Source organism: Oratosquilla oratoria, chromosome 9 (assembly GCF_046742065.1).
Source record: "Oratosquilla oratoria isolate Oo_2021 chromosome 9, ASM4674206v1, whole genome shotgun sequence".
NCBI classification, from domain to species: domain Eukaryota; kingdom Metazoa; phylum Arthropoda; class Malacostraca; order Stomatopoda; family Squillidae; genus Oratosquilla; species Oratosquilla oratoria.
Window position 1 is genome coordinate 12375518 of NC_134785.1, and position 20000 is coordinate 12395517.

A 20000-nucleotide genomic window follows, 5' to 3' on the forward strand; every position below is an offset into this window, starting at 1 on the left:
CATAAGTCACTGTGATTGGTCCAGCCATAAGTCACTATGATTGGTCCAGCCATAAGTCACTGTGATTGGTCCAGCCATGAGTCACTGTGATTGGTCTAGCTATAAGTCACTGTGATTCGCCCAGCCATGAGTCACTGTGATTGGTCCAGCCATAAGTCTCTTTGATTGGTCCAGCCATAAGTCACTGTGATTGGTCCATCCAGAAGTCGCTGTGATTTGTCCAGCCATAAGGCACTGTGATTGGCCAGCCATAAGTCACTGTGATTGGTCCAGCCATAAGTCACTGTGATTGGCCCAGCCATAAGTCACTGTGATTGGCCCAGCCATAAGTCACTGTGATTGGTCCAGCCATAAATCACTGTGATTGGTCCAGCCATAATGCACTGTGATTGGTCTAGCCATGAGTAACTGTGATTCGTCCAGCCATGAGTCACTGTGATTGCTCCAGCCATAAGGCACTGTGATTGGTCCAGCCATAAATGACTGTGATTGGTCCAGCCATAAGTCACTGTGATTGGTCCAGCCATAAGTAATGTACGCTTTGTGCACTATGCTTCTAAATGTGACATATGCCCTTTTGGAGTTTTCACTGGCAAGACAGCAGCCTTATTTACCTACAGCCATAAGTCACGAATTCTTTAAGGCGTCACCTTGCTACGTGTTTTAGTTTGTGCAAGTGTCAGAAGACACGTGTGTCGCCTCCACCCGTCTCCTCCTCTCCTACGTGTCACCGATGTGGCTGGTATGCATCTTCTTCCATCTCCGCGGACCGCAATGGCATTGGAGTCTCCAAGCGGTCTCGCATAACTTAAAGCGTTCATATACTCGTACCTCGAGTCCATCCGATGTCTCCACTGAAGAAGCTGTTGGACAAGGGTCGTCAGTCTGGAAGAGGACCGCTGAGGTGTCATTCCAGGTGATCTATGTACACAAGTCGCCCAGTCCTTTAATTCCTTTCATTCTTTGAAGAAGTCTTGATAGGGACAAGGGTCGACGGTCTGGAAGAGGACTGCGGAGGTGTCATTCCAGGTTATCTATGTATTACTTTCATTCTTTGAAGAAGTCTTGATAGGGACGAAACCTAAGGGGAACATTCGTGTCCTCCCACGATCTACTGTTCTTGTTGGACAAGAGAACCCGAAGACCAGTCTGGAAAAGGCCCGCCGAGGTGTCATTCCAGGCGATCTATGTATACAAGTCGCCCAGTCCTTTAATTACTTTCATTCTTTGAAGAAGTCTTGAGAGGGACGAAACGTAAGAAGAAAAATCGTGGCCTCCCACGATCCACTGTTCTTGTTGGACAAGAAAACCCGAAGACCAGTCTGGAAGAGGTCCGCCGAGGTGTCATTCCAGGCGATCTATGTACACAAGTCGCCCAGTTCTTTTTATTACTTTCATTCTTTGAAGAAGTCTTGAGAGGGACGAAACGTAAGAAGAAAAATCGTGGCCTCCCACGATCTACTGTTTTGTTTCCCTTGCCACTTTCTCACTCACGTGTAGTCAAGCTTGCACAGGAACACTGAGGAGAACAAAATTAGTTTCACTTCATAGATTTGACCATGCAAATATAGCCTGTAGATATTCGAAACGCCGACGCAATTTCCTTCACAAAATGTATAGAAAACTACGCTCAACGAAAATTGTATTTGTACAACCGTGTTCAGGAAGAGCTGCCCAACTTTTATCATCCACTGTATTATTTACATACATGCAAACACTGATATGATTTTATACTCCTGTGATTCCATGCATAAATATGGACTTGTATTTGGATATGCCTTTTTGAGAGTGCATGAATGCATATTCTGCTATGCATGGGCGTGCGTGCATGGGCGTGCATGCATGGGCAGTGGGTTGGAATGTTTTGATCAGGGGAAGGCTTGAATTTGATTAATTTTCAAAGCTCGGCGTGCACAACAAGGGAATCAGTTTATCCTGAAAAGCCCACTTGACTTTTTATTTATTTGTATTTATTTGTGTATTTATTTATTTGTTTATTTATCTATTCGTTTGTTTGTTTGTTCGCTTGTTTGGTGTATCTATTTATTTATTAGTCAAATTTCTTGTTCATTTATATATTCATTTGTTTATGTACTTGTTTGTTTTTGTTTTTATCTTTATACATTTTCTTATTTACCTATTTGTTTATTCATGCATTTATTTACTTATTCTTTATTTTTATTTGATTGCTTGTTTCTCTTGTTTATTCCTTCACCCTTTTATATGATTGAAAACCCACAGCCCCATGGTGGCTGGCAACGTTCCCCGGGCCTTCCCACAGATCTCTCCGGAAAGATACGTTGAACTGATGTTTGTGATGTATCTGTGTGGGCTGTTTCTATGTCACCGGATGAAAAAAGTGAGAGATCAGTCGCCGGTTGTCGTCTCCCCTGGTATTCGAAAGCGAAGGAAATACAAACGAAGCTGACAAGAACAGATCTTGGTCCCAGTTCGGGGAGCGAATGCCATCCCCTCGGGGCTGCACCTCCAGATAGGAATAAAATGGATGAGGTTGGAGGACGGGTGGTAGGGAGATGACTCTCTCCGACGTCCCTCTCACAGGACCACCTCGTGCAGGTGCCCGGCATGGGTGTCACGAGGGGGTAGAGGAGAGGGGGATCTTATCAACTGAACGAAATCGTCTGGCGACTAGCAGAACAAACGCAAAGAAGTCGAAGAAACTACGGAAAGATTAATCAAGAAGAGTCTGAGGGAGTTTCTTCTTCTTCCGCTGAATAAGATCGCCTGGCGCCAGCCGGAATGACATGTCCGACCTAGTTATGGACCAAAAGGTCTCCTGTTGGCATGCTTCTCCTTTATAATCCTTTGTATCGAAAAGGAAGAGTTCAAGCTGGATGGTGTGCCTCGCCCCCCCACCCCTTGGGAGCTCAGAGCCTGGCACCCCCTCCTCGTCCTTTCCACCTCGTCATCCCCAGCCTGTAACTACGGCAGACCCTCCGTCCCCAAAAATACCTTTTGGTCCCAAAAACTACTGCGCGCCGTGAACTACCTTTGGCGCCGGCAAATTGTAGTTCAGTTACAGGCTGCCATTCACTTTTTTTTTTTTTCTTTTTTTTTTTGAATGTGACGGCTTCAATCTTGTGAGTAGAATCTGAAGATGACAGCAAGGAAAAAATGTAATACAAAAAATGGACACCTGGCTTGAGCGGGTTTTAATGAGATTGATGTCTACCTATAGAAACGGTGGAGGTGGTGGGGGTGATGGATAGTGTTGCTGTTTCTCTCTCTCTCTCTCTCTCTCTCTCTCTCTCTCTCTCTCTCTCTCTCTCTCTCTCTCTCTCTCTCTCTCTCTCTCTCTCTCTCTCTCTCTCTCTCTCTCTCTCTCTCTCTAAATGTGTGTGTCTGTGTGCGTGTGCGTGTGTGTGTATGTATGTGTATGTATCTATCTCTGTGTGTATCTATGTCTATCTCCTTGTTTCTCGTCAAAGTGTCTATGCTGTGTCAATCACGCATAGCAGAATCTCCCCTCCTAACCTACCCTCCCAAACAGGAACAACAGAAACCTTTATAATCCTAATCATTCATGTCAGACCACAAAACCTTTTGAACATTTCTCTCGTCCATTGCCTCATTTCCCTCCTTTTCCTTCATTTCCTCCTCTTTCTCCATCTCCTCGTTTTTCTTCCTCTCCACCTCTTCCTCCCTCTCCTCCACCTCCTCCTCCTCCTCCTTCACTTCCTCTTCCACAACTTCCTCCTCCACCTACAACTTCTCTTCCTCCTCCTGCTCCTCCTCCTCCACCTCCTCTTCCACAACTTCTTCCTCCACCTCCAACTCCTCGTCCTCCTCCTCTTCCTTCACAACATCCCCATCCTCTTCCTCGTCCCCACCTCCTCCTCCTCTTCCTCCATAACCTCCTCCTTCTCCTCTTCCTCCACAACCTTCTCCTCACCTCCTCCTCCTCTTCCTCCACAACCTCCTACTTCTCCTCCTCCTCTTCCTCCACAACCTCCTACTTCTCCTCCTCCTCTTCATCCACAACCTCCTACTTCTCCTCCTCCTCTTCATCCACAACCTCCTACTTCTCCTCCTCCTCTTCCTTTACAACCTCCTCCCCCTCTTCCTCCTCTTCCTCCACAGCCTCCTTCCCCTCCTCCTCCTCCTCCTCCTCCTCCTCCTGTTCAACTCGGAGGTGCCCTCTGCATCTCACGGTCCAGTCCCGAGCACCGCCACAGTCCGTCGGAGAGTTATAGTAATCGAAACCACAAGGAAGACTGTGCTTCCGTGAAGCCACGTAGCCATTCATCTCTGTGACGTCAAGACACCTCTGTCGTAAATTGCGGCGGGGGTGGGGGGGTTAAAGGAGGGGGGCTCCGTCGCCAGCCACCTCGGTCTCGTCTCCCTCTCGCCTGCGACCAGATTCGCCGAGATGGGACGAATAACAAAGGAGATGAGATGGGCGCCCGGGATAATGAACTCCTCAGCGAGGTGACGATCTCTCTCTCTCTCTCTCTCTCTCTCTCTCTCTCTCTCTCTCTCTCTCTCTCTCTCTCTCTCTCTCTCTCTCTCTCTCTCTCTCTCTCTCTCTCTCTCTCTCTCTTGCTCTCTCTCTATCTATCTCTCTATCTCTGTCTCTCTCTATTATCTCTGTCTCTCTCTATATCTATCTATATATATATATCTATCTATCTCTCTCTCTCCCTCCCTTTCTCTCTCTCTCTCTCTCTCTCTTTCTCTCTCTTGCTCTCTCTCTCTCTCTATCTATCTATCTATCTCTATCTCTCTATCTCTCTCTCTCTCTCTATCTGCTTATCTATCTCTATCTCTCTCGCTATCTCTCTCTATGTCTCTCTCTATATATCTATCTATATCTTTCGCTTTCTCTCTCTCTCTATCTCTCTCGCTATCTCTCTCTCTCTTTCTCTCTCTCTCTCTCTCTCTCTCTCTCTCTCTCTCTCTCTCTCTCTCAATCTCTCTAGCTCTCTCTTGCTCTCTCTTGCTCTCTCTCCCTCTCTATCTATCTATCTCTCTATCTTTTTATCTATATATCTGTCTCGATCTCTATATCTGTCTCTATCTATCTCTGTCTCTATCTCTCTTTATCTCTCTCTGTCTCTCTCTGTCTCTCTCTCTCTATCTCTCTCTCTCTCTCTCTCTCTCTCTCTCTCTCTCTCTCTCTCTCTCTCTCTCTCTCTCTCTCTCTCTCTCTCCCTCCCTCCCTCCTTCTCTCTTCCGTTCAGGCCGAACTCGGCACAAACAAACAAGAGGAGACCCTTCCCATGACCAGTCCGCCTTCCACTGTGCCACTTCTCCTCCTCGTTCTTTTCCTCCCCCTGCTCCTCCTCTTCCTCCTCTTCTTCTTCTTCCTTCTCCTCCTCCTCTTCCTCCTTATCCCCCTCCTGGGCCAGAGCAAAGGGCCAGGGAGTGCACACGTCTCCTTCCCGCCGAAGACCGAGACATCGTTTCTCTTCTCTCCCGGGACAAGAAACCAACCAACGCTTCTTCGGTTGTCCAACATAAACAACTCGGATATTTTCTCCTCCAAATAAAATCGCTTAACGTAAGACAGAATAAATAGCATAAAGAGCGCCATCGTCTGGGGGTCTCCCACGCCCACATCCGCCCTCGTAGGCGTGTGGGGGGGGGTAGACCCTCGGAGTACCCAGTCACCTTTTGGTCACCCTCTGGTAATCACGGGGGAAGGGGACGGAAATCGGGATTCAGCAACGGCGGGTTCTTCTTCGGTCAGCGCGTTTCTTGTGTCTACAGCAACAGCAGCACAACTGCTGTATTTTATGTATTTTATTTGTTATTTACATTATCATAGTTTTTATTCATTATTTTATTATTAATATGATTTTCTTTTTTTCGCATCCGACCTAGATATGGATCAAAAGGTCTCCTGCCGGCATGCTACGCCTTTGTAATCCTTTGTAACTGTGAAACGTGAGCCAAATTAACCTGACGATGTTTCGCGTCTTGTACTAAACGTGTCGCTCGTCACGCCGGAGGGTCCGCTTTGTCCCGCGGAGGCCGAAGAGGTGTCTGCTGGGACCGAGAAGGAGGATCTTGTGTCGCGAGCGGACATCTCTTCCTCCTTCTCCTCCTCTTCCTCCTCCTTCTCCTCCTCTTCTTCCTCCTCCTTCTCCTCGTCCTCCTTGTCCTCCTCTTCCTCCTCCTTCTCCTCCTCCTTCTCCTTTTCCTCCTCCTCCTACTTCTCCTTAACCTCCTCCTCCTCCTCCTTTTCCTCCTCCTCCTCCTTTTCCTCCTCCTCCTCCTCGTTCTCCTCCTCCCCTTTTCCTCCTCCTCCTCCTCCTCCCCCTCCTCATCCTCATCCTACTCCTCGTCCTCGTCCTCCTCCTCCTCAGTTTCCGTCATGTGACAGCGAGCGAACGCCATCTTGGTTCAGTCGGACGCGAGTGGGATTTATTGCGGAGACTAATTACCCCCGACTCCCGTCTCCCGTCGCCTTTCCTGAGCAGCGGCAGCAGCAGCAGCAGCAGCAGCAGCGGGGCCTCGTTTTTACCCAAGTGGCGGGGGCGCGCTGCCCGCTTGGGTGCAAAATAGCATCTCTCTCTCTCTCTCTCTCTCTCTCTCTCTCTCTCTCTCTCTCTCTCTCTCTCTCTCTCTCTCTCTCTCTCTCTCTCTCTCTCTCTCTCTCTCTCTCTCTCTCTCTCTCTCTCTTTCTCTCTCTCTCCCCAACTCGCTCCCCCTTTGCCCCACTTTCTCTCTCATTTCCTGCCCTCTTTCTCTCTCTTTTTCCCTCTCTTCCTCTCAGTGAATATGTATGTATTTGTGTGTTTATTCTCACGTTTGTATGTGCGTTTGTGTTTACGTGTGCGTGTGTATAGGTGTGTGTGTGTATATGTGTGTGTGTGTGTATGTGTGTGTGTGTGTGTGTGTGTGCGTGCACGTGTGTGTGTGTATGTATGTGTGTGTGTAGGTGTGCTTGTGTTTGTGTGTGTGTGTGTGTGTGCGTGTGTGTGTATGTATGTGTGTGTGTCTGTGTAAGTGTGCGTGTGTGTAGGTGTGCTTGTATGCGTGTACGTGTGTGCGTGTGTGTGTATGTATGCGTGTGTGTGTGTGTGTGTGTGTGTGTGTGTGTGCGTGTGTATAGGTGTGTGTGTGTGTGTGTGTGTGTGTGTGTGTGTGTGTGTGTGTGTGTGCGTGCACGTGTGTGTGTATCTGCAGGCACATATACGTGTATGTCTGTGTGCGTGTTAGGAGAGCAGCTGCGCCATAATTTTTGATAAGATCACCCTCTCCCCACCTTCCCCCCACCCTTTACTCCCCCCTCTCTCCCTCTCCCCCTCTCCCCCCTTTCCCTGGGGACTCGTACCAATTCAGCAAAAATCTCACTTCACGTAGCTAATTACCTGTATATATATTTTTCTTTATGAAACTCGTCTGATACACATCCCGCTCATCAATTTGTAATTGAATACTAATGACTTGTTAATCAGTTACACGTGGATCCTATTAGATCAAACCCCCCCCAGACAGATTCGCGAAAACGAAATTGACTGAATATGAATCGTCATCCATCAATGATTGAATTAAAAAGATAAATAGATCGAGATGGACATCAGTCGAGGCAACAGATGCAATGCACTTTGAGATACGGATATTAGAACCTGTACCGCGGTATTGGCAGGCGAGAACTCTAACCACTGCGCCATAAGCTTGTGTGTGTGTGTGTGTGTGTGTGTGTGTGTGTGTGTGTGTGTGTGTGTGTGTGTGTGTGTGTGTGTGTGTGTGTGTGTGTGTGTGTGTGTGTGTGTGTGTGTGTGTGTGTGTGTGTGTGTGTGTGTGTGTGTGTGCGTGCGTGTGTGTGTGTGTGCGTGTGTGCCTCCTCCCCACCTGCACCGTTGTTTTCTCTGTATAACCCAGTATGACGTCCCGCGCTGAAGGAGACTGCAAGAGACCTTGAGGCCTACACTAGATAGTTCCATGTCTATTACCACCTGTCACCGCCGTCCATAAAGTTGTCTAACCGTTTCTTAAAACAACTGATAGTTTCAGCGCCCACTACATGGTTACTAAGTCTGTTCCATTCGTTGACCACCCTATTAGTAAACCAATTATCGCCTATCTCCTTCTTAAATCTAAATTTGTCTAGTTTAAATCCATTACTGCGAGTCCTGCCCTGTTGTCTTAATATGATGACCTTGTTTGCGTCACCATTGATTCTGTCCTGTTGGTTCTGCGTATTTGCCTCCGTACAGCAAAGGCTTGAACACAAATTATACAGGCAAGGTCATCATATTAAGACAACGGCGTATTACTTGTAGTAATAGATGTAAAGTGGACCAATTTAGGTTTAAGAAGGAAATAGGCAAGAATTGGTTTCCTAACAGAGTAGCTAATGAATGGAATAGATTTAGTTACTATGTAGTGAACGCTGAAACAATAGGTTGTTTTAAGATAAGATTAGATAACTTTATGGATAGGGATAAGAGGTGGTAAGGGACATGGAACTGCCTAGTGTAGGCCTTAGGGTCACTTGCAGTCTCCTCCATTTTTATCTTATGTTCTTATCTTCCTATTGGATCGTTTTTCGATCGCCAGTCACCTTCTCTCTCCGTAGGCCTAGTGTAGGCCTTATGGTCCCTTGAAGTCTCCTCTATTCTTATATTATATTTCTATGTCCCAGTACCCCCTTCCACCCTCCCCCTCCCCTCCCCTTCCCTCTTTGTTTATGTATATGCGTATGTGTGCGCGTGTGTGTGTATGTGTGTGTGTGTAGTATGTGTGTGTGTTAGTATATATATATATATATATATATATATATATGTGTGTGTGTGTGTGTGTGTGTGTGTGTGTGTGTGTGTGTGTGTGTGTGTGTGTGTGTGTGTGTGTGTGTGTGTGTGTGTGTGTGTGTGTGTGTGTGTGTGTGTGTGTGTGTTTATGTGTGTGTGTGTGTTCACTTATCCATTCCCTGCTAAAGAACTAATGGACATAAAAAAAATGAATACTGAAGAAACCCTTCCCTCGTTTTCATCGACAATCTTGAATGAAGCGTCAGCTCAGCGGCGGGGGTGCCCGACCCTCAGCGCCCCCCGTGACCTTTCCCCCCTCCCCTTTCCCCCCTTCCCCCAAACATCTTTGACAACCCGCGCATTTTGCAATATCGTACCTCCTCACCCACATCCCCCAGTAGCATTGCTGTCTGGTCTATACCTATGTCAATGGCACAATTGTCGTCATTTGGCATCTGGTAGAGTTTGACAAGTCTCAAAACGTTCTGTAATACGCCTTGCACATATTCATCACCTATTCTCTTCATTCCCGGTGAATTTTGGGGAACTACCAGCCATACCTGATAGTCAAACAAAGTTGATAAGGAACAACGAGTAGACAAGCAAGAAACATGATAATGGGTTACTACCTATTAGTTTTAATGAAACTTTCATTAGAGAAGATTTGTCTTGATTTGTCTTGATTTGTGTGTGTGTGTGTGTGTGTGTGTGTGTGTGTGTGTGTGTGTGTGTGTGTGTGTGTGTGTGTGTGTGTGTGTGTGTGTGTGTGTGTGTGTGTGTGTGTGTGTGTGTGTGTGTGTGTATTTGGGTGAATCCGTGTTTTATATGCGTTTATGTATGTTCATAGATCTGCGAAAATAAAAAATATTAATTATTTTAAGTGTCTGTCATCTCCTTTCAATGCTTTTGTCGCTCATGTAACAGCTTATCTCCTTTTCTTCCGCAGGAGGGGTGGACAAGGGGCACCGAGCGAGGGTGGCCAACCTCCGGCCGGGGTCTCCGGCCCACCGCTCTGACGCCCTCAGCGTCGGGGACTACATCTTGGCCGTGAACGGGATCCGAACACAGGCCCTGACGCACAACCAGATCGTGACCCTCCTCAAGAACGCCGGAGATAAGGTCAACCTCGAAGTGGAGTACGAGATCCCAAATTCACGTGAGTTTTACCCGATGTTTTTTTTTTTTTTTTTTCTTATCCATTTTTTTTTTTTTTTCTTTTTTATGTACTTGGTGTCTTCCGAAAATGAATGTGACACCAAATCGTGCTTTCGTGTGATGAATCATCGGGCATGAAAGGTAAGGCTGTACTATAAGAAGGCACTATTTCACATTGTGAAAGAAAAAAGCTTCTGGTTATTACACACACATACCTCACACACACACACGCACACACACACACACACACACACACACACACACACACACACACACACACACACACACACACACACACACACACACACACACACACACACACACACACACACACACACACACACACACCGCCCAGGGCTGAAATAATTTCAGTATCGCTGCGGTGGGAGTCGTGGGCCGGGAGTTGGGGATGTGTATGCGTGTAATGTCACAGCATTACCCATAGATCGGTCATATATGAGCTCTGAGCTCTCTTCCGGAAGGGTAATAGCTGTCGATCACGAGTCCAACACGTGATCCAAGACCATGGTGAATCACACACACACACACACACACACACACACACACACACACACACACACACACACACACACATATATATACATATATATATATATATATATATATATATATATATATATATATATATATATACTCGACAAAGGCACTTCCCGCATCACCATCGACGTCGACAAAGACGGTGGATAACCCGAATCGGAGGAATTCGAAACGCTTCCTCCAAGTCAAGTGGAGGAGCCACGAACGAGGGGCACCTGTGGATCGCGGCACTCGGCAGGCACTCACCCGTCCACTAACAGCAGAGCCTCAGAAACAATTGACATGCCGAGAGGGAACAGCCACAAACCCCCCTCTCTCCTCCCTCCTCCCCCTCCCTCCCACTTTCGTTATTTCCCCTCTATTCCGTCTTCTTCTTTATCCTCCATTCCTTCTACTTCTCGCTATTTCCTCTCTATTTCGTCTTGCTCTTCAACTTCCATTCCTTCTTCTCCTTCTTGTTATTTCCCCTCAATTTCATCTTTCCCCCTCAACCTCGATTCCTTCTTCTCTTTTTCCTCTCCTCTTTCCTCCCTCCTCCTCCCTCTCTCCTTCCTCTTCCCTCCCTCATTCCTTCCCCTCTCCTCCCCTTCGTTCCTCTCTCCTTCCCCTCTCCTTCTCCTTTTCCTCTCCTCTTTCCTCCCTACCCCTCCCTCTCTTCTTCCTCTCCTTTCCCTCTTTCCTTTCTCTCTCCTCCCCTTCATTCCTCTCTCCTTCCCCTCTCCTTCTCTCTCCTTCCTCTTTCCTTCTCTTTACCTTCCTCTCTCTTTCCTCTCCCCTCCCTCTTTCCTTCCTCTCTCTTCCCCCTGGGTTCCTGTCTCCTTCCCCTCTCCTTCTCTCTCCTTCCTCTTTCCTTCCCTTTACCTTCCTATCTCTCTTTCCTATGCCTCCTTCATTTTCTTAAAGTTATTTCTTCCCCACCTCCCTCCTCTCCTCCCACTCCTTCTTCCTTTTCTTCATTCTATCTATTAATCAAACATATATGCACAAACGTGCACACGTACACACGCACGTAAACACGTACACACACACACACACACACACACACACACACACACACACACACACACACACACACACACACACACACACACACACACACACACACACACACACACACACACACACACACACACACACACACACACACACACACACACACACACACACACACACACACACACACACACACACACACACACACACACACACACACATACGCCGCCTTCGGAAGACGGAGGGGGAGAGAGAGGAGGAGGAGGAGGAAGAGGAGGAGGTCTTTGGGTTTGAGTGTCTCTTATCAGCTGGCCGTGTCTCTTCTTGTCTCTTCTCTTTTCTGCCTGATTGCTTGCTTGCTTGCTTGCTATCTGCTTATTGGCCCTCCTCACCCTGCCCCTACACCCCCTCTCTCTCTCTCTCTCTCTCTCTCTCTCTCTCTCTCTCTCTCTCTCTCTCTCTCTCTCTCTCTCTCTCTCTCTCTCTCTCTCTCTCTCTCTCTCTCTCTCGTTCTTGGTTTCTCTCTTTCTCACCCTCTGTCTTGCCCTCGATTTTGCTCTCTCTCTCTCTCTCTCTCTCGTTCTTGGTTTCTCTCTTTCTCACCCTCTGTCTTGCCCTCGATTTTGCTCTCTCTCTCTCTCTCTCTCTCTCTCTCTCTCTCTCTCTCTCTCTCTCTCTCTCTCTCTCTCTCTCTCTCTCTCTCTCTCTCTCTCTCTATTCCATTTCGTTCTCTCTCTCCTCTCTTCGTACCCTTCCTTTCCCTCCCCTACCTTTTATTTACTTTCCTTACTTTCTCTTCCTCCTCTCTCCCTTCTCCTATCTCTTCCTTCCATCCATCCCTTCCCCCTCCTTCTCCTAGGTGACTTTATAAATAATTTTTCTTCCTTTTCTGTCGTGCGTGTTGCTGTTTCTGTTGCCTTGAGAACAACCGGTAGCAGAAGGAAATTGTTGAATTGATCTCATGGTCATGTTGGGAATTTTGGACATGGGAAGAGCTGAAATGTCGCGTTGGCTTCCCGTAGATTTGTACACGAGACAATGATGACGTGAAATTATATGAAATGTACGAAATTTGTTGAAAGCTTGAAGCAGGGGACCACGTGGTACTCCTCCTCCTCCTCTTCCTCCTGCACATCCTCTTCCACTCCTACTCCTCCTCCTCCTCCTCCTCCTCCTCCTGCGAGTGACTGGCTGGCACCCCAAGAGTATCACGTGTCTCCTTATCAGAAGTGGCACTACCTTTATTCTGACGGCCGCAGTGACAATCTTGCTGACACTATTGCGTCACGTCTGCACATGTCTCCAACATGTTGGAGCGCAGTGAGGGAGACCGCGGCCGCTTCCTCCCTCACCCCAGAAGGATTCTTCTTTATCAAAACGCCTCGTCTTCCCCCCTCCCCCCCGGAGGGTGGGCCGGGGGGGTCGTAACTCCCTGGGGGTGGATGGGGGCTGTTGCTAGAAGACCCGGAAGAAGTAACTCCCGTCCACCTTTCCCGTTGTATCTTCTAGCTTGAAGATCCATTGGGAGAGACGAATTCACTTATAAATAAGCTTTGCGCTCTTCTCAACAAGTAATGAGGTTCTGGACACTGCTCAACATGAGTAGGGATGAAAAGTGGTAAGGAACATGGAACTGACTAGTGTAGGCCTTAGGGTCTCTTGCAACCTCCTCCATTCTTATATTCTTATGTTCTCTGGACAAGTTTCAGAACCAGTGACGAGGGTTCTGAAGTGTTGAGATATAGTTTATTTACTCAGGCACTGGAAATTCCAGACATCATATCAACACTAAGACGCACCTATCATGTTTTATATGTTCATGTTTTATATATTTGTATAGTACACAATTACCTCAGCATCATAATATGTATAGGTAATTATCTATTACGTACCATCTATGTTAATCCCTCTTACAGCCTATGTTGTTTATTGTTATTATTATTATTATTATTATTATTTGCATAATTTGATATTGTCATTGTTATTATTATTATTATCATTATCATTGTTATTATTATTTTTATTATTATTTTTATTATTATTAATATTATTATTATTATTTTTATTAATTATTTTTATTATTATTATTATTATATTATCATTATCATCATCATCATCATTATCATTATTATCATTGTTATTATTGTTATTATTGTTATTATTGTTATTGTTTGTTATTATTATTATTGTTATTGTTGTTGTCGTCGTTATTGTTATTATTATTGTTATTGTTATTTTTATCATTATTGTGATTGTTATTATTATTATTACTATTATTACTATTATTATTATTATCATTATCATTATCATTATCATTATCATTATTCCTGTTCTGGTTTCAAAAATAAAGAATCTACGATGGAACATGCAACATGAGGAACTAACAGTCGTTGTTCTCAACAGCCTGCACAGTGGTTAGTAAGAGTCTAATGCATATAAGAGGCTGTGTATAAATTCAACCAGAAATACAGAGGATTATTGTGTGTGGAAGAACTATCATGTACTCTTGTTTATGCTCTTAACTCTCAGAACATAAGAACACAAGAACATATGAACCGAGGGGACTGCAAGAGACCATAGGGCTTACACTAAGCATTTCTGTGTCCGTTATCACCTATCATTCCCATTCATAAAGCTATCTAATCTTCCCTTAAAACAAACCATTGTTTCAGAGGTCATTACATTGTTACTAAGTTTGTTCTATTCGTTTATATTTTTGGAACTGCCTAGTGTAGGCCTTATGGTCTCTTGCAGTCCCCTTCGTTCTTAGGTTCTTAATCACTGTTGCTAAACTTGGTCTTGCTTATTTCCTTCTTAAACCTAAGTTTGTCCAATTCAAATCAGTTACTACGCATTGCACAATGTCATGTCACACCCCAGACATAAACCGGTTAGAAAAAATAAAATAAAATAAAAAACTATGAGTTTCAAAATGTCATAATATTAAAACTTACAACATTTATTTTTTCTTCTCGAATTTTATAGGCTGACACTAATTGACTTTGAAGTTCGTGTCGCGTCTGTTCTAAATGGATTTCCCTCCACGTATCGCGGCGATGAGTCGTTTGAAAAAAGAAAAGCCGCACTGTTTTCTTCCCCCTCTCCCTGCTCCATAATTCTTCAGTATGACACTTTTATGACACTTTAGATAGCACTCAGACATTATGTGAAGGGATTTTAGCACATGTTCTGAAAGTGACTGATTTGATAAATGATGTGAGCTTAAGGGCTATTTTTTCACATCTGTTGACTTGAATCGACAAGTCTTGAACATCAGTAGTCTGTGTTCAACTGCACTATGACATGAATATCCTATCAATTGTTCAAAGGTTGGTAAGTTCTAAGTAGTTTTATGTAGTCATCTTTTTTTTCTTCATTATGCTGGGTCTAGTTTCATCTAAGGTGATATTTAGATTACACCAAACATTCCGTTTGATAATTTATTTTCTTGTATTCGTCCACCTGTATAGTGAAACAATATGTATTTGAGCAATATTGGCCGTACAGAAATTAGGGGTTTTGTTTCTTAATAGTACAATGTGTGTATATGTATACATGAATATGCACATTCCGTGCGCGCGTGTGTGTAAATATACACATACGCGTATACATATATACTTGTACATATATACACATACACATATACATATTTGTATACATACACATATACATATTCGTATACATACACATATACATATACATATACATATACATATACATATACATATACATATACATATACATATATATATATATATATACATATATTTATATATACATATACATATATATATATATATATATATATATATATATGTATATACATGAGTATGTTCATGTATGTATATGTTCAAACACGTGTTTTCCCAGTTTAAGCAGTACTTCAAGATAAGTTTAGGCAGAGCTGTCAGACTGACTGCGGATGATAGGAAATGGATGTGTCATTTTCGCGTCGCGCATAAATCTCTCACGAAAGCGGGCAGATGGGTTGGGACAGCCGGGAGGGGAAGGGAGGGAAGGGAGGTGGGAAGGGGGGGAGGGGAGGGGGAGTCAGTTCTCACGTCTGACGTCAGCTGGCCTGTCAGCTGGTTGAACGAGTTCCTGTCGCTGGATTTCGTCTTCGGCAAAGTTATTCGAGATATTCTGGGCTCGCTTCTATCAGACGCGTAAATTCAAACAAACAAACAAATCAAACCAAGAAATCAGCAGGTGGTTAGTGATCGTCTGGAATTAAGGAGGACCATATATAGTGGTGTTGGTTAGTGAAGGGTTTAAATGGAGAGGTTTAACTATGGTAGGAGGTGGTTTAATCCTTGCAGAGGAATACCGTAGTTTTTGCGATGACAAGGAATTTAGTATTCATGTTGGTTTTTGTCCTGTGACATTTGTCTTTTTGATCAGCCCTCCAGTCAGACATTGTGGCGCCGGGTACAGAGTTTATGCTGGCGAAAAGGGGCGATTTTATTCGTCCGTATGAGGCTCGACTGAGTGGAACTGGAGAACAGAGTAGCACAAGTTTCTGTTGTATTTGAACCATTTTCGCCTCCAGTTGATACGCGTTCATTACCGTTTGTTTACAGACTTTATTTCTTTCTAAACCGAAGAAAGCTCAGGGTTTAACCATTTCAACACCCGCGGAGACGTTGTTGACGTATTTCCGTCTCGACAGGCTGGCGGGTAAATGGACAGGCGGGCCGGGGGGGGGGGAGGGCGCTTAGGACGGGTAGACTTCGGGTCTCGACCGGGCCTGCCCTCTGTCTCTTTGGTGGATCGTCGTCTGTTGCCATTTCACGGTAGTTAAGCATTTTAAGTAATTCTGTCAGTCAGACGGAACGGTGGTATGCGGGTCTTTTGTTTTACATGCCATGAGCTTGTTTGTATATCATTTTATTCCTTGTTTGTTTATCCTCCTTTGTTCATACATTCACTATTAGTTTATTTGTTTTTTGTTAATTTACTTGTCTATATACTTGATTATTTATAGATTTATTTTCTTATTATTTTATTTGTTTATCTATTTACTAATATATATCTTCGTTTATTATCTATTTTTATCCATTCACTTGGCTACGACGACAACATGGCCGACTAAGAGAACGACCAAAGACGTGGCTCCATTTTTTTCTTTTTTCTTTTTTTTTTTTTTTTTTTTTTTTTTTTTTTTTTTTTTTTTTTTTTTTTTTTTTTTCTTTTTTTTTTTTACGATCATCGTTTCTTGTGGTTCCACTTGTTGGTACCCTCCCTCCTCACTCAAACACTACAGCAGGTGTTGGCCTCACTTCAGTCATTGCCGTCGCACCGCACCCTACCATACTACACCATACCTCATCACACCAAACCACATCACGCAACGTTACACCACGCCACATCATACCACGCCACATCACACCACACCACATCCCACCCTACCACATCACACCACACCACACCTCACCACACCACACATCATACCACATCACACCACATCACACCACAAAATCACGTCACACCATACAACACACCATGTCACACCACGCCACATCCCACCAAACAAATCACACCCAACCACATCACACCACACATCACACCACAAAATCACGTCACACCATACAACACGCTATGTCACACCACACCACGCCACGCCCAAGGCGCCACACTTGGGTGGGACTGAGCCGGGGTTCAGTCAAGCATGGACGTAAAAAAAAAAAATAAAAAAAAAATGGGTGGATAGGAGGAACTCGAAAAGAAAGATAAATTCTTTAGGGTCGGGGCCCATAAACGCTGATTTTAAGCGTTTGGGGGGTGGGGGGGATCAAACGGTGCCAGCAGGTGGGGGATAGAGGGGGCAGGGGTGGGGGTGGGGTGTCTGGGGGAGTGGGAAGTGGGACTTGGCTGGCCTGGTTCCGGGCGATCTTGGCCCATTTTCTCCTGCGTTCCACATTATTTTATTCCACTTGCCGCCGGGTGATTTAAATCAACTGATGTGGAGAGAGGGAAAACTCGGTGCAAGAGTGTGCTTTGGCCATCTCGAGTAACATAAGAACATAAGAACATAAGAATGAAGGAGACTGCAAGAGACCATAAGGCCTACACTTGGCGTAGACCAAATGCTATTATATCCTGGTTGCACTTTAGCAAAGTTGCATATTCTGAGATAACAAACGATTTTATTCATAAGAACGTAAGAACATAGCACAAGAGTGGAGGAGCCTATAAAAGGCCGTAAGGCCTAAACTAGGCAGTTCCATGTCCCTTACCACCTATAATCCCTTTCCATAAAGTTATCTAACCTTCTCTTAAAACAACCGATAGTTTCAGCGCTCACTAACTACCTGGTTACTAAGTCCATTTCATTCGTTAACCACTCTATTGGTAAACCAGTTCTTTACTATTTCCTTCTTAAACCTAAAGTTATCCAATTTGAATCTATTATTACGAGTCCTGAATGGGGAACTCAGCGATTGACGTTGTCTTACCACGGCCGATTAAAACCATCTAGCATTAACCATAATATAATCAGTGAAGTAGTCACTCCAGGTAGTCTTGTGTTAACTTGCACATGGTCGCTTATACGAATGTAGAGATTTACGCTACATTATACTCAGAAACCTTGTTTTTGCCTTCCCTCCCGTGCGGCAATCCCGTTACTGTGATTCTCCTAATAAGATTACGTTTAGATCTTTTGGTATTTCTTTCCATACCGGTTATGTAAACGAGGGCCTGCATGCTTGTGTGTGTGTGTGTGTGTGTGTGTGTGTGTGTGTGTGTGTGTGTGTGTGTGTGTGTGTGTGTGTGTGTGTGTGTGTGTGTGTGTGTGTGTGTGTGTGTGTGTGTGTGTGTGTGTGTGTGTGTGTGGGTGTTGTGTGTGTGTGTGTGTGTGTGTGTGTGTGTGTGTGTGTGTGTGTTTGTGTACACTCCTGTTTTTGTGTCTGTGTGTGTGTGTGTGTGTGTGTGTGTGTGTGTGTGTGTGTGTGTGTGTGTGTGTGTGTGTGTGTGTGTGTGTGTGTGTGTGTGTGTGTGTGTGTGTGTGTGTGCGTGCGCGCGTGTATTTACTTGTGCGGGTGTGGGTGAATGTGCGTGTTCAAGAGTGTGTGCTTGCATGTGTGCGTGTGTGCATGCGTGCATACATCATCACCACCAACAGCTTAAACCAAAACCACAACCACTACTTCCACCACCACTACTACCACTACTACTACCACACCACTACCATCACAGCCATAACTACAACTCCCATCCCTACCACTCCCACCTCCACTCCCACAACCAAAATCACTACCACCACTACCATCACAACCATCACCACAACTCCCATCCCTACCACTCTCACCTCCACTCTCACAACCAAAATCACTACCACTACCCACCACCACTACTCCCATCACTACTGCTCCTACCACCACCACCACTAACACCATCACCAATACTACTACCACCACTCCCACCACCGCCACCACCACACTTGAAAATCCGTTTATATTTCAACCACGTCAGAATACTCCTCTAGGGTTTCACCTCGGGCGCCGCGAGCAAGCAAGAGGTTCCGCGCTGGAACGCCTCAGTCTCGGTGAGTTGTGTCCGCGATTCCCATGGATCGGTGCCGTGTCGCCCCCGATGGTGCCGCTGCAGGGTCCAGAGGGCCACCAGTGCCACCCCCGAAACCCGCGCACAGGCACCGGTGCTACGGCTGCATCAAGAAGGAGAGGGAGGAGAGGAAGAGGGAGAAGGAGGCGCTGAAGAAGATGGACGAGGAAAGGAAGAAAGAGCTGGAGGAGAGGAAGAAGGCGAGGAAGAGGGATGTAGAGGAGGAGGAGGAGAGAAAAAGGAAGCAGGAGAGGAAGGAAGCAGCGAAGGCTCAGGAGGAGGAGATGAAGAAGAAGCTCAGGGACGAACTGAAGGTGAAGGTGGTCGAGGCCCAAGCGAAGAAGACGAGAGTTCGCTTCGAGGAAGAGGTCGACGAGGGCGAGGTCGAGGGAAGAATGGTCTCTTCGACCAGGAAACCAGAGAATCCCCCGACGGACCTCTCGAAGGAAGAGAAGCTTTTGGAAAAGGAAAAGGAAGAAGAGAAGGAAACGGTGTCGTCCCCGGAAGGAAAGGCAGTTGGTGAGACAGACTCCAAGAGATGCGGTGGCAGTGATGAGGTCGGGGATAGCGTCTCGATACCCGAAGACGAGGCATCTCGGGCGGAGGAAACCGTGAAAAGAAAAGAGGCCAATAACGAAGAAAGAGACGCCGAGAGAGACCTCGAGGTCGAGAAAGGAGGACATGCACTGGGGGTACCTCAGAGTGTGGGAGTGGAAGAGAGTTCTACGAAAAGGAAACAAAGCGGTACATCCATCCAGACCACAACAATATGTGTGGAGCTCGTTTTTGACTGCAGGAGGGGCAGGGGGGAGCCGGCAGCCATCTTCAACGGGAGGAGATGTCCCCGGTGCCAGGCAAGGGCTGAGGACAGAAGGACGCGGAAGGAGATGGAGGGCGAATCGAGAGGTAAGTGAGTGGGCAACAGGTAGCAGAAGCCTCGTCACGTCTTTTGGAAATAGGCAGTTGTAACCCGTAGACTTTCGACTCAATTGTCTTCTTACCTTCTTCGAA

At 45.6% G+C, this 20000-nt stretch overlaps 1 protein-coding gene across 6 annotated transcripts in view; it reads left to right on the forward strand.

Moving 5' to 3' along the window:
- LOC143028208 (glutamate receptor-interacting protein 2-like) overlaps window positions 1-20000 on the forward strand; it is a 427238-nt gene that overhangs the window by 336003 nt on the left and 71235 nt on the right. For 5 of the 6 annotated variants that reach the window (XM_076189988.1, XM_076189998.1, XM_076189997.1 and 2 more), the window contains one exon: window positions 9667-9876. In XM_076189988.1, the coding sequence (XP_076046103.1) occupies window positions 9667-9876 (210 nt within the window). Of the gene's footprint in view, window positions 1-9666; window positions 9877-18961; window positions 19896-20000 lie in introns of those variants that run through there. The other variant, XM_076189991.1, reaches the window with a different exon arrangement.